This window comes from Pristis pectinata, chromosome 11 (genome assembly GCF_009764475.1).
Source record: "Pristis pectinata isolate sPriPec2 chromosome 11, sPriPec2.1.pri, whole genome shotgun sequence".
Classification (NCBI taxonomy): Eukaryota; Metazoa; Chordata; class Chondrichthyes; order Rhinopristiformes; family Pristidae; genus Pristis; species Pristis pectinata.
The window spans coordinates 39,310,647-39,325,965 of record NC_067415.1 but is presented as its reverse complement, the minus strand read 5'-3'; the positions used below and the strand labels follow the sequence as shown (position 1 = coordinate 39,325,965).

At 38.9% G+C, this 15,319-nt stretch overlaps 1 protein-coding gene across 3 annotated transcripts in view; it reads right to left on the bottom strand.

The window, feature by feature from the left end:
- The window catches only part of LOC127576185 (TBC1 domain family member 8), a 78,133-nt gene that overhangs the window by 19,687 nt on the left and 43,127 nt on the right, over window positions 1-15,319 (bottom strand). For all 3 annotated transcript variants that reach the window (XM_052026587.1, XM_052026588.1, XM_052026589.1), the window contains exons 6-9: window positions 12,091-12,298; window positions 10,337-10,531; window positions 2,836-3,006; window positions 2,215-2,365 (exon numbers count right to left, since the gene is read on the bottom strand). In XM_052026587.1, the coding sequence (XP_051882547.1) occupies window positions 2,215-2,365; window positions 2,836-3,006; window positions 10,337-10,531; window positions 12,091-12,298 (725 nt within the window). The remainder of the gene's footprint in view (window positions 1-2,214; window positions 2,366-2,835; window positions 3,007-10,336; window positions 10,532-12,090; window positions 12,299-15,319) is intronic.

The window sequence follows — 15,319 nt, the reverse complement described above, 5'->3', positions numbered from 1 at the left end:
ATTTATGCAAACTGCAGTTTAATGCTCTGGTTAATTCTAAAGAGGACAAAGAAAGGGAATCAGAAGGAAGAAAGACATTCAAAGAAACAACTAAAGCACAACCTCACTAGTTTTGTATTCAACTGCCCAAGTAATAACAATTACATTCTATTAGCTTCCCTAGTTACTTGCAGTGCCTCTATTCCAGCCTTTTGCTTATCATGCACTGGGACACGCGAATTCCACGACGTCTCTGATTGTTTAAAATAATATGCTTTGAAATTTTCCAAAGTGGCAGGAAAAATAAATCCTTTTCCTCACATTATGCCCATTTGTCAGAACTTTGCCAATTCAGTTAACTTATCTATATGCCTTAATAACCTCCTTATACTGTATACTCTTTGCAACTTACTTTCCTACTTCTCTGTATATCAAATTTAGTAATCATATCAAGAGAGTTTTCATACATCCAAGTTGAGACCCCCCCCTCATGATTCCTATAGTATACTACTCATTACATCTTGCCAACCAGAAAGATCTATTTATCCGTTATTTCCCCCCCATTAGGCAGCCATGCCAGTACGTTACCTCTTACACCATCAGCTTTTAAATTTTCCACAATAAACGTTGATGAGGCACCTTATCAACTGCCTTTTGAAAATCTTAGTATATCCACCTGTTCCCCTTCATACACAGCATGTTACTTATTCAAAGAACTTCAATAAATTAATCTAGCATGATTTTCCTTTCAAAAAATGGCATGTTCAGTTGTACCCGATTACTTAAAATTTTTCTAAACGTCTTCCTATAATGTCTTCAGTAATAGCTTCTAACATTTTTCTTATGACAGATATTAACACATCAGTTTGCGTAACTTATCAGCTAATCTACCAGTATGGTGTACAGTCAAATCATCGATTAGCAACTACTCTCCCTTCAGTGCAAGATAATTGGATTATTTTTAAAACAGAACCAAAGTAAGGACAGAAAGAGGAAACTCAGTTTAAGTTTTAAAAATACGAGGGGATTTGATTTAATGAATAGGGAAATTCTATTTCCCATGACTAGGGAGTTGGCAATGATAGATCAGTTTAAAATTGATTGCAAGAAGGTGATGGATGAAGTTTAGGCAAACTTTAAGTTGTTGCTTGGAATGCTCTGCCACAGAAATTTAGATGAAGACCATTTTGTCTTTTAAAAAACTGCATTAAAAATCTAGATCAAAATAGGATACAGGGTTACGGGGAGATAGTAGGGTAGAAAGATTATTATTGGATTGCTTCAGTGAACAGCTGACAGAAGCATAATGGCCTTTGCTTGTGAGGTGATGATGACTGCTGCATGAAAAGATGACCCAGGATCACATCTATTTCAGGTTAGAATTTGAAACAAATTTCTCTACAAAATTGTAAGTAAGGGCAAATGTAATCTTACTTTGTTTAAAAATAACCTAAATCAATATTCTTAAGTTGTTGCCATTTATCTTTTGACAGAAATGCGAAAATAATGCATTAACTATACAATAACATACTGTATAACTAAAGTTAACAAAAACGCACCAACACTAATTTTGGGATTTTATGAATTGGGCATGTGCACAAGAGTAAAGGAAAATGATTATTTTTTACAAAGCAGTTTGAGCACATTTGGTGCACAGTTTAGGCCATCTTACTAGAGAAAGGACATTGAAGGTCATTGTACATAGTTTGGTTTACCACAATAATGGTGGAGTGGGGAACTTAAGACTATAAAGAAAACACCAACTCAGACATACTTTACATTACATTTCGTGACCTCAAGATGTACATAAGGACTTAAAACCATAGAACCATACAGCACAAAACAGGCCCTTCGGCCCACCAAAAACAGGCCCTTCACAACCAATGACCTCCTTGTTGGAATGTAGTCATTATTATTCTGTACATAAATTATATTTACTGTGCATGGCCATATAAACAACAGTAAGATAAAGAAATGTGGGTGGATAGATACAATCCTTGGCTGAGCACACAATTCCCTGCTTTTTTTTTTAGAAGTATGATGGGACCTGTCCCAACTATCTGACGGTTATTCACTTTAAGGGTAGCAATAACCGATAATAGCCATAATGCAATGCTCCCTTAGTGCAACTCCTTGCATAAAACTTTCAATTTGCGGGTGAAAAGCATTATTTCTGAGCCAAGCTGGATTCTTCCATAGCAGATGATTGTTAGTCAAAATGTTCCAAATACTCACCTGAAAAGAGAAGCCAGAGTTCTCCTCGTAGACACTCTGGAATACCCATTGCAACCAGTTTCCTTATTTTCTCAGTCCGAAACATACTGACTGTGCGGCCGTATTCCACAAAATGATCATACCATAATCGTTTTTTCACTTCTTCCATTCCCTAAAGACACCAATCTACCATTAATTAGAAATATTAGAATCACTTAACAGGATTGCAAACCTGTTAACCAAATGGAAACAAAGACCAAAGCCATTCTGCTGCCTTGTTAAAAATCCTTTTCATAACAAGTTATCAGGACACCAAAGTATTACAGTTACAATCTTTAGGAATACAGGTAGATTAAAACTGAAGAACTTCCTTTCTATCCTCTGGCATCAACCACTTTTAGAAAGTTTAAATGAAACAGTGGCAAGGTAACTCTTTCACCTTTTATACCTCGAGTCCTACATGCAAAGTATTCATAAATTATGTGCATGAACCACAGACGTTGTTTAAAATAAACACAAATTTGTCACAGAGATCATACCTTCCCAGAAGTCAATTTCATATTAAAATAAAATTGTTAAGGAAGAAAAATCCAGAGTCAGGAGGAAAGAGATAGATAAGTTAAAACCAAAAGGTGTACATACCAGAGTGGCATCTGCACTCTCAGTTTCAGTCAGGTGGAAAAGTGCCATAAGAGCCTCGGAATTCAACGAATGTCTTGGTTCTTTTTTGGTATTTGAATTGTCCACAAGGGAATCAATTGCTGTATTACCTGAACAGAGCTTTTGGGCACATCCCAAAGAATCCGAGGAAACCTAAAGCAAATTGGATTTAATTAATATTGTGCTTTTATAAAAGTAAACTGTTCATTTCACACAATCTATTCCAAATCTTATGTCAGCAACTGGTTGTGGTTTACTTGTAGAGAAACTTTAATGGCATGAAGTTTGCAGCACAAGTAATGGTTGGACACTTCCTTTCCCCCACTGCCACCAATGTGTAGGCTTAATTCCCAGTGGAAGATCCAGTTTCTGCCCCTGGTGCAGCTAAAACCAGTGTCGGTTTTGCCTGCTCTGCCACCTGCTCACGTTGAGTCAGTGAACTTGTCAAGGAGTCCAGTAGGGCACCATGAACTTCCACTGGCTTCGATTTCTCAGGCTGGAATGTCTACTTGTTGCTCCTGTGCCATGTTAAACTTAGTGAAAGCACAATAGCTAAATCGAAATGAGTGGGAGCAATCAGTTGCTGGAAGCAGCACATTGTATTATTTATTTAGTTTCAATGTTTCCAAATGTATGCACATTGTTTTAAATGTAATAAAAGTTTTTTTTTAAGAATGGGCCCCAAGTGTTACTGAACATCAGATGTTCACGAACATTCAGAAGTGTTGATAGCTGGTGAGCCAGTGGATGTAATTCGCCAGCTGTCAACTTCTTACTGTGAATGCAGCAGGCTGCTTGGAGGTGGCCTCTATGCTGCCCTCTATGCTGCCCTCAGCCTTGCCAAAGTATTGGGAGTTGAGTTCTTGGGAAGACTGCAGCAGAGCTACATTGACACAAACAGCATGGCCCAGGGAGTGGATGGCCAGCAGTTTCAGTGCCACAGAAGAACAAGTTGTTCAAATTGAACAGCAACTTCTGGGTACTTCATACCCAGTTAACTTCATAAGTCGGGAAGCTACGATCAAATTTGCTCTGCTCCACTACAAGTTCTGTGACCCTAGCATCTCGCTAAGAGCCTTGGCTTTGTAACAAATTAAACACTGTGAACTTGCTTATGTGATAGACATCCACAAACACACCAAAAAATAATTCAAGGATTTACCTATTGCAAGGTACTTTAACAGCACCACGATTCAATCAACCCAAGGCAATGAGAATTTCATTTAGTATGCACCGACCATCACTCCCTCAGATTTGAATTGGAGCTTTTAAAATATTAAAATTTTCTTTCACCCATTCTTAAAATTGCTGGTCTAGCTTGTTTTGATCAACAATGATTTTTCAGTTCAATTTGAGTAATGACATACAAAGGTCTAAGATCCTGTATAGGTGCTGCATCAAAATGTCTAAATCACAGCAAGTTCAAGTATAAAAGCAAGCCTATAGCTGGAGCTTTGCTTCACCATCGCAACAATTTCAAATCTAAAAGGGGGTGGGAGTTGAAAGAGATTAGAGGTTGTACCATTTCAAAGAGGAATCCTGCCACCACCGACAATTTTGCAGAAATAAATGTGCTAATAAATTTTGCAATACTGTGTAACAATAAGGAGTTGAAATCAAGAGAAAGAACTGCTGAAAACCTTTCCATGTAATGCTTTTTCTTGAAGACCATTTTCCAGAGTCTATAGCTGAAGCAAACATAAACCATTTTGTATTTTCTTTAAGATGGTTTAAAATTGGGCACTGCATTGTGGTTATGTTCCAATTCTTGCAAGAACACAAGCAAAATTATACAGAAAATGTAAAACCAAAAAGTCACAGGATATGCATATCTGATGCCCTTCATTAGCATTTTTAGATTACATGATAATACCAACTGATATTCTGAGCCCTCTGATTTTTTGCTTATACTTTACACATTTTGAACAGTGAAACATGCTACAAATAACAAATACAAATAACTAAGACCAAACTGCAGTGGCATATTTCTTGAACTAATCTCTATGCCTAAAACAAAACAAAAACTATTTTTAATTGTAAGCTGGATATAAAAGTGCCATATCACAAGCATCTATGGAGGCCTTAGATGAACTACGAGAGTACAATAGGCAGAGCTCTCCAATTAGGGGATTATTAAAAAACAAGGTTTTAAATGCTGAAAAGCTGCTTGATGAATGATTGGATTTATTAGAAAATTCTTGATCTGCCGAGTGGCAGGAATGCAAAATTTGCTAAAATTGTCAAACACCACAAATGCACAATGATCAGTTAGCCAGGTCCAAGTTCAAGTTTATTGTTGTCATGGGCATACATACACAGGGTATAATTGCCATGAAAATTAGCTTTTTGCGGCAGCAGCACAGTACATCACTAGGACGAACACAAGTTAACATAAATTATACATAACTTACACGTGCAAAACAAACAACAAAATAAACATAACACTAGTGCAAGATTGAGGGTGGAAAAAAAGAGTCCAAGTTTTTTCAGGTTGGTTCAAGAACCTAGTGGCAGTGGGGAAGAAGTTGTTGTCAGATCTGGAGGTGAGAGGCTCCTGTACCTCCTGCCTGAAGGCAGCATCGCGAATACAGCATGGCGCAGATGATGGGGGTCCCTGATAATGGATGCCACCTCTCTGAGATATAGCCTCTCGTAAATGCTCTCGATGGTGGGGAGAGCTGTAACTGTGGTTGAAGTGGCTGAGTCCATTACTCTCTGCAGCCTCTTAGGTTCCTGTGCACTAGAGTTTCCATACCAGGCCGTGATGCAACCAGCCAGAATGCTTTCCACCATACATCTGTAGAAATCAGTCTTTGATAACATGACAAATCTCCTGGCGCGCATTCTTCATGGTTGCATCTATGTGCTGGGCCCAGAATAGGTCCTCCGAAATGTTGACATCCAAGAACTTAAAGCTGCTTAGCCTTTCCACTGGAGACCCTTTGAATAAGGACTAGTGCTTGTCCACCTGACTGCCCCTTCCTAAAGTCCACAATCAGTTCCTTGCTCTCATCAGCAAGACCAAGGTTATTGTTATGACACCACTCCACCAGCTGACCTATTTCCATTCCTTATGCGGCCTCATAACCTGTGATTCTGCCAACAACAGTGGTGTCATTGGCAAATTTGTGGATGGTGTTAGAGCTATGCTTAGCCACATAGTTATAGGTGCATGATATGCTGCATGGGAAGATGAAATGGGATAGAGAGATTGTGTAAAACAATCACCAGCATGAAAGTGGTGAACCAAATGGATAAACAGGAAAAAATGCAGATGCTTGAAATGTGAAATAAAAACATAAAATGCTGGAAGTACTCAGCAAGTCAAGCAGCAACAGAGTCAATGTTTCAGGTCAATGATTTTTCATTATTGAACAGTCCATTTTTAAGATGTGTAACACAGTCAGTATGCTACACTGACATTTGAGCAAACCATATCCAAGAGAGCTAATTTGAGAAAGTCATAGTTAAATCCATAGAGAGTCCCAAAATCTGTCAGCTAAGCAGATCTATGCTGCTGAATATTTCAAGACTTCTAATCTGTGTTTCATGCTTGGAAGATAGCAAACTAGGATTTTTTTTTAAAAAAAGGCATACAATCTTAATTAATTAGCCAAATATCATGTTTCCAACAGCTTATGAAAGGGAAATGCCCTACTAGGAAAGGAGAGTTATTTCAAGTGCCTTAAGCTAAAACCCGACCATAAAGCTCTTGCTTTTAAAACTGCTTTTAAGAGAAGAGCAGTAACTTTTCCTACAGTAATGGTTTCCTGCTTGTGGTTTGTACGTACAATGCCTTAATAATTCCCAAGTGTTTCTAGGAATTCCACTGGCAGTCAGGGATTAGGAACAACTGTTGCAAATTGTTCACCATTGATTATTTAAGAATATATTACAAATGGAGGTGGAAAAACTACTCCTACACTTATCCACAGTCTCATTTCAAAAGACAAGCGGAAATTCAACCTACACAAATTAAACTACTTCCCAGAGTACTTGTAGTTCTGATCAATATTCTGCCCTTCCCTTCGCTGCCAGGATTAGTTAGGACAATGGGGAAAAAGGAACAAACAGATGGAACAACCACATCACACACGAATTGCTAATATCAGATCAGCTATATCAATAGTGGCATCTAAAATGACATCACATAGTTTAACTTTCCATTTCATGTTCATTTGAAGTATGATAAACTACTGTTAAGTTGAGCAATAGTTAAACAAATAGGGTGACCATTATTTGAGCAAACAGGAAAGTAGTACTGAATTAGGTCTCAGGAAGATAAGAACACAGCATTCATGTTTTATGAGGGTTTGAAAAACAGATGCAAATTTATAGTTTAAAATTTCAGCATCAAAGCAAGTCCTAACCAAAAGTGTGGAATCAATGCCAAAATTATGGATAAGCAACTGGCAAAAGGAACATTGAAGGGGCAGGGAAGGGGCAATCAATTCTTGACTTCTATTAACATCCATGTCACTTTTTAATCTCTCGTTGATACATTCCATAATTCAGGGATCAAAGAACTCAGTCACCCTTTCCCTCCCCTCACTGTGATTATTACATTGCCCACTGAGTGGTACCAGTTTTTTTTTTTAAGTACATTGATAGCAAGTCAAATGTTATGTAGCAAGTTTGATTTGCCTGGATACAGGCATAGGAAATATTTTGGCAAGGTTACACGTTACATTTCAACAGCTGGCAGAACATTTTTTGTGTTGTTCAGTTCATTTTTAAGTGGATAACTGTCAAAGTAGATATTGAAATCACACCTTTTCAGCACAACGGGTTAATCGGGTAAATTTTAATCTATTCCATTCCCTTTGATGGGGCAATGAAAAGCTTTCAAATGTTTTTACATTTCAGATGAAAACCAAGTTTGATTGGTCAAGGCTTGGTACTTTCACCATAAACATTTATGATTTCACCTTTGCCTCATCTGAAATAATTGCTAGATCTCCAGTTGCTGCAAATTATTCTGAGGCTCTTATACCCAGCAGTGCCATTTGTCCTCAGAACCCTAGTTTTATCAGAGGTCAACCATCCCACACAAATTCTCATCAAGCACCACTCCACATTACTCCCTGCCAGGATACAAAAAAAATCTCAATCCAGGACAGGTTTAGCGTCAACATTTCTTTTCCTTCACTACATAGTTTGTAATCTCTCAGTTTACTGAAAGTCCTTTCCAGAGCTCTCCCATTTCTCTTGTTTGAGCAATAGCAATTTGCTCACTAAGCAAAATGTGCCTGACTTTTCATAGTCTCCAATTCTAATGCATTCTTTCCCTGGACATTAGAACATTGAAATTACCAACCTTCTCAGCCCACCATTATTTACTTTGATTTAACTGGTCTAACCAACTCTTGGACCTTGGTCATCCACTGAACCTTGGTTTGCTTAAATTTAAAAAACTCAAAACAAACCAAGCTCTGAGTAGTTGCCACTGAAAAGTTTCAAGCTACAAACTTTGAAGAAAATGCATTAAGTACAAAACCAGCTTTGATGTGAAGTTATTGAAAGTAAAACAAGATCATTTTGTCAATCTGACAGGCCATGTACAATTTTGTAAATGGATTTCTTATCCTGGCCTGCTGGAGTACAAAATGCACCAAATAAAGCAAATCAAACCAGAATATTACACAAATGTTTTATTTCCAAAATAACATAGGCAATTTCACTGCACTCAAGTGCATCTTGGAATATTTTAATAAACTAAATACATATTGGACCATATGTATAATTTATGAAATAAAAACTTAGAAATAGATGCACTAGTATTCCACAATAATGAACCTTAATCATTAGCAGTACTTACACAATTTGACATTTGGAGCACAATGACATCAATTCTACAGGTAGCAGGGTAACTGATTAATTGAGCTAACTTGTTTTGGCGCAGTACCCATACAATCTAATACCACTATGCACCTGCACAATTTGTTATTTGATACACAAGATGCTCTATGTTCCAGTGAATACATTCTTCCCCTGTGGTTTGGCTGGAACAATTTGTTCACTGAGTTGAGCCCTCTCTGTAAATGAGTATATTAGTGACCCCATGGAAGCCACAGCCCAAGATGTGATGATTTCTTGTATTTGGCAGTGCAAACATCTCAAATTCCTCTTCTGGCAGAGAGAAAGCATTTCCTCCTATTTTATTCATGTTATCCAAAACCTCAGCATGGATAAAGAAATCCCTATGAAGAAAAGGAAAATATTTTTTTTACAATAGTATTCTCTATTAACTGAATTTTGAGTTCCCATACAAAATAATTCCAGAAGTATCATTATCTTCTTTGATGACAAACTATTATGAAATTGCAAGGTTTACATATCCTTGCTAATTACTTGCAATGTACAGAAGATTTATAAATATTATAGTATTTGTGCATTAAAGAACTCACTTACCAATACAGTTCAGACAGAATAGATGCTGGCTCTCTCACACAGAACGAGTTTTCTCTACCCAAAGAGCCACATATGTCTCCATAAACTGTGATACGAAAGATTTTCCAGTCCTCTGCATATTGACAAAATGATTTGCACTACAGCTACAGGATTCTGACGGTCTTCTTTTGTAAGCAACGGTTTTGCTGCCATGAAATACCCTTTAAGTTAAGACTTTAGTAATATAATGCATCAAAAAAATGTCTCCATTTACTGCATGGATTCAATGGACAGCCTTTCCAATCTGTACTTAAATAAACCAACAAACTTAAATCGGTCATTTGAAGCATTGCAATTTAACTTCCAAGTAACCTCCAATTTATCATTTTACTGATTATATGACACAAGCTAAAACTGTACTGCATTGAATTATTCTGTGTGATTTGAACACACGACAAATGAAAGTGCTTTTAAGATAAAGTCCTGGAAACAAAATCACTCTTTTTCACTGTGTGACTTTTTGAATTACTGGATTATGTGGAGGTATAGCTAATAAATTACCATAAATTTTACTGAAGCCAAATGTGATCACTCTTCGTTTGGAGCTAGAGTAAAAAACTGCTTTAAATGAGGCGGCAGGGGAGAAAATAAAGAAACAATTAAAAGAAGAGTTGAGAGTGCAGAAGGACACACAAGAGAATGCAAGCCAAAGGACAAGGTAGCAAGAGCAAACAGGTTACAGCAAGACTCAATCTTGTACATATATACAGTGCCACATGTGCCACTAGCTCCAAATGCTTTGTGCCTCTTAGGCCTGGGAGTAGTGCCTCCTCTGCCCCCTTACAATTGGGGTTAGTTAAAAGCACCTCCCTGATCTCTGTAGCTCAGTACCACACTCCACGGCAGTACTGCACTTAAGCAACAAAAATCACAGCCAGTCTTGTATTGACCATTTTGTTTGTTTAAAAAAAAACTTACATGCTATTAAGATTCTACTTTTATTTGAGGAATCTTTTGTTACGGTGAACAAAAAAGTTACTTGATTTACTTTTATACAAAACTATTAACACTAAATGCAAAAGATCAATTGTACCATTTCTTCAACCGCAGATGATTCAAGATGACTGGGCTTTTCCCCTCTTAAAAGTTGAAGCCTTTTGTTAAGCTGCTCCACCAAGTGCTCTCTATTTTCAATCTCTGTAAACTGGAACACCCTCTTGCTTTTAACACCAACAATTATTGGATTGGGGAGGAGACTAGTGTCCTCCATTTTCTCCACAGTAACCACCTGTCAATGAAAAACAAACCTGTGTCAGAACAGATGTTAACTGCAAAAAACAACATATTGTAAGATTAATCAGCTTGATAAAGAACAGTTTAACGCTAACCTACAGTCAAGAAAGCAATGGAAGACAAAGCAACCAAATATCTTCCCACCTTCCTCCACCTCAAACATTCTTTGCACCCCCTTCCTTACCAGCAAGGTCAGGATGCTGGAAGAGGAAGCAAGGGAACAAATAAATAAACTTCATTGTGACTTTGTAATGTAGCAACCAAAATACATCAAGTTCAAAAGGGAATCAAGGCTTCATTCTTGAAACAGAAGGTTCATTTATGTACACAGTCCTTAAGTGGAGCAATCCACCTGGATAGTAAGATCATGCATTTATAGACAAATTTGCTTTTGGTACTAGAAGATTTCAGTACCAGAATGCATTGAACTATGGAAAAATTATCTGGGCTAAAAGGAAAAGCAAGGATTCTTGTTAGAACGATATAAATTAGTAAACTGGTTTTGCATGCCACCTGTACAAATCATTTCATCACATCAGTATATTGAGGTAGTACAAGGATAAAACAATACTAGAATATATTATTATAGTTACAGAGAAAGTACAGTGCAGGTAGACAATAAGGTGCAAGGCCATGACAAGGTAAACTGAGAGGTCAAGAGTCTATCTTATCAGACAAGAGATCCATCCAATAGTCTTAAAACAGCAGGATAGAAGCGGTCCTTGGGCTTGGTAGTATGTGATTTCATATCTTCTGCCTGATGAGAGGGAGGAGAAGAGAGAATGTCCAGGGTGGGTGGGGTCTTTGATTATGTTGGCTGCCTTTCCGAGGCAGCGAGAAGTGTAGAACAGAGTTAATTAAGGGGAGGCTGTTTTTCGTGATGGGCTGAACAGTGTCCACAATTCTCTGTAGTTTCTTGCAGTCTCATGCAGTGCTGTTTCATACTAAGCTGTGATGCATCTGGATAGGATGCTTTCTATGGTGCATCTATAAAAATTGATGAGGGTCAACAGGGATATGCCGAATTTTTTTAGCCTCCTGAGGAAATAGAAGCACTGGTGCACTTTCTTGGTCATAGCATCTATGTGGTTGTATCAGGAGAGATTATTGGTGATGTTCACTCCTAGGAACTTGATGTTCTCAACCATCATGACAGCAGCAGCATTGATGTAAACAGGAGCCTGTGCACCACCCCACTTCCTGAAGTCAATGACCAGCTCGTTTGTTTTGCTAACATTGAGGGAAAGGTTGTTGTCATGACACCATGTCACCAGTTGTTGCATGTAAACACACCCCATTTCAGGAGGGTCACATCAACCACCAATATTCCAGTTTACAGAATAAAAGAAAAAGGATTTATATCTCAAGCAAAATTTTGCAACGAGGGAGCATATTGATTTGTATTCAGAAATTAAAACGAGTGTTGATATTTACTTAAACAACACATATTTAATAGATCTACCAAAAAGGTTTACTAGAATTATATAATTTGCAATGCAAAACAAAGTTGACCAAGAATTTAGGTCTTCAGTGCTTGGACAATGTGTACAATACCTCCTGAAGTGGAATGATCACATTGCAGCTGCCTTCCTCCTTGCTGGCAAAGCAGATGTAATTTTCAGAAATATACAACTTCCCAGTGGTATGGCACTGACTATAAGGCGTCCACAAGAGACAATTCACTATCTTGTCCAATTTTTCCACCCGTGGAAGTCTGAAACAAGCCCGGAAATATTCAGTCTGGATCCTAGCTTCAAGATCCCTAGGGTAACGGAAACACAAAACGGTTATTAATCAGTTTAAATGAACAAAAGCAGGAAATGCTGGAAACACTCAGCATGTCAGACAGCATCTACGGGAAAAAAAGAGTTAACTTTTCAGGTTGAACCAGCTTCATCTAAATTGACAAAGAAACAAAAACAGGTTAGTTTTAAGTTGCAGAGGGGTGGATGGGTATTTTTGATTTACAATTTAAATATACAGTTTAGATCTTTAGATATACAATTTAAATAGAATTTAGGATTGCAATCTTACATTTATAGAATTGATAAGCTATTGCTATTTCCAGATAATGGCACTACAACTACTTCCATTCAAAATTCTCAATACCTTCCTCATTACAGCCTCAACATTACATCAGTAAGCCATTTAACAGCAGTGTTGATCAGTGAATAAACTGGTATGCATGCACTTTTCCAGGAGGGGGCGCAGCATTGCAATCAAGAGCAGAAATCCTGGTTAAAAATCTCTTGTAATCTGAGAAGCACCTGAGGCTATTTGGCACTCCCTATCTCACAACAACCAATAGAAGGATGGGGAGGGGTAGTAGGTCAAGAAAACTAGTCCTCTGGCAATCTGCAAAGACTGGCTTCAAAACAATGACTACTCTTGCCTTTGTGAATCTGGTCTTTATGGCATTTATGTCTATTTAAAAAAGGGACACCCTGCAGCCATCAGAAGACCTGACTGGGCAGGTTCAGAATTCATTGCAGAACTGCTTAAATGCCTTTCAAAAAGTTCAGTGTGTTTAAGCTAATAGCAAGTTCTTATTTCACAATATAGACTGCAACACCACCAGCAGCTGCCACACTAGTGTCAATACTCTTTACTTCAATAATGCTCATATTCAGAATCATTTATAGCTGGGAAAAAAAAATAATCAGCAGCCTGAACTTGCAGACCAGGCAGCCCCATGGGGGGGGGGGGGGGGGGGAGAAACTAATTATGTGCTAGCATTCAGACCACTCCAACAGGTGTGTAATCCCTCCTGTTTTCACTCTGCAGTCAGCTCACCACATGATCCAAGCAGGGGTCAGCCCATGTTGAAGATGTGGTGGTACAATGCAAGAAGGAGGTGAGGATGCATGCTTCCTGCTCCTTATGGAGGAGAGACAAGTTCCTGTCTGCCACGACTCTACTCCAGTAAGAATGAGCTGCTCAAGTTCTCTCTGCAAGTGCAGGAGAAAAATCTGCCCACAGGATGCATCTCTATGGTGAACAGCAAGATGCTCATCTGTAGTGTTTTTGTTATCCTTTTCGACACATAGCAATCCCATGTCAACTGAGAGTAGTGAATGGTTCATAAACTTCATCTCTGCTCCACAAGGACATCAAGCTGCTTCCCAAAGGCTTGCTGCACTTCTTTCAGGAGATTCAAGCTGTTCCTGTGTGGCAGAGAGAGAGAGAACCTTTAGCTAGATCAGTGAGAATCTGCATGGAGGCATTTGGACCCAGTAGTCTTCATCTGTGTCTCCACAGCAGCCATCAACTGAACCACTATGTGACGGGATTGTTGCCAATACCCAAAGTCATCTACTGGACATCTGGGGTGAAGGTCATAACCCACCAGCCCCACACATCCTCCTGCCAGAGCTTGGAGATGGAATCCTCCAGATTTCCCATCTTGTCTTGCATTTGCTGAGGGCAGCTGACACCTCACTGAACATTGCATGTATCCACATCACCCTGATCACAAGATCATGGTCCTCATTAGAGTCCTCTCAAGTGGTCCAAGTATACAGGCCCTCCCTGCGATGAGCACATACTTCAAATTCCCTCTGCTTGCTGCCAAAACTGCAGCCAGCTAGTGCCCAGTGTGCATTTCTCTGCGGTGCATGTCCCTCTGACTGAATCTGCTCATCCTTTGTAATGTTAGATTCAGAGGAGAGTTGCGGAGTACCAGGTGCAATGATGCACTATGGTCATTATCATTACTCCCCTGTCCAATGTCCCCTCCTGATCCTCACCTGAGTGGTGGAAAAATGTGACTGCTCTCAATAATCTGCAAAGGCAAAAAGAGGGTGGTTGGACTTACAAGCTGTGGCCGAAGATCCTTCGTGGTGACACAGCAGCATAGAGGTTAATGAAGGTGTCATCAAATCAAATTGAGATGTAGTGTAGTGATTTCAACAAGACATTATTAATGAGCAGACCCAAAAGACTATATAATCATTCTTGAACCTAGTGGCTTCTGGGGCTTGGTGGCTCCATGAGCCACAGGTAGGGTTCCTCATTGTGGGTCAGGCACTGTATGCTCGAAGGCTGCCTCCCAAATGGTCACCCTTTATTCCTTGCCATTACCTAAATGGAGGACAAGAAGCAGGTCTTTGTTAGTGCCTCTGAACAGGCTTGATCTCTGTCTTAAGGTGGGGGTGGAGTAAGGAGTTTGTTGATTAGCATGATTAACAGCTTGTGTGCGGGTTTATCAGAGTAGATGCCAGAAGGAACAAACAGTGTTTCTACTGGTCTAAAGTTCACTTTGAAGAACTACTCAAGATCCAGTCCAGATGAAGGGTCTCGACCCAAAACATCAACTCTCTATTTCCCTCCATAGATGCTGCCTGACCTGCCGGGTTCCTCCAGCTTTTTGTGTTGCTCCAGATTCCAACGTCTGCAGTCTCTTATCTCATGAAATTTCTTGTTCCATGCAAAGGGTTTCTTCACTTCTGGAGATTACTGTAGCCACTTCTGGCAAGTGCTTCAAATGGCAGTCCTGGTGAACAGAACCTTCCTGCTGGCCTTTATCTCATTCACCAGCACCTCAATATTTCACCCAGAAACACTCTTCCTCTCTCCAGCAGTAGTTCACTGTTTACCGCTGTTTGCTAACACCTTTCTCCATTTGTTGCTTAGCAATGTTTTCAGCTGATCTAAATTGGTCAAGGTGCCATTGGAAAAAAGCAGTTTTTTAAAAAAATATATATAGCTATAAGTCATTACTGCAAGCTATCTACTGTAATTTTTAAGCCAATCTCAGTCTTTTTAGGGGGATCCAATTGGGTAC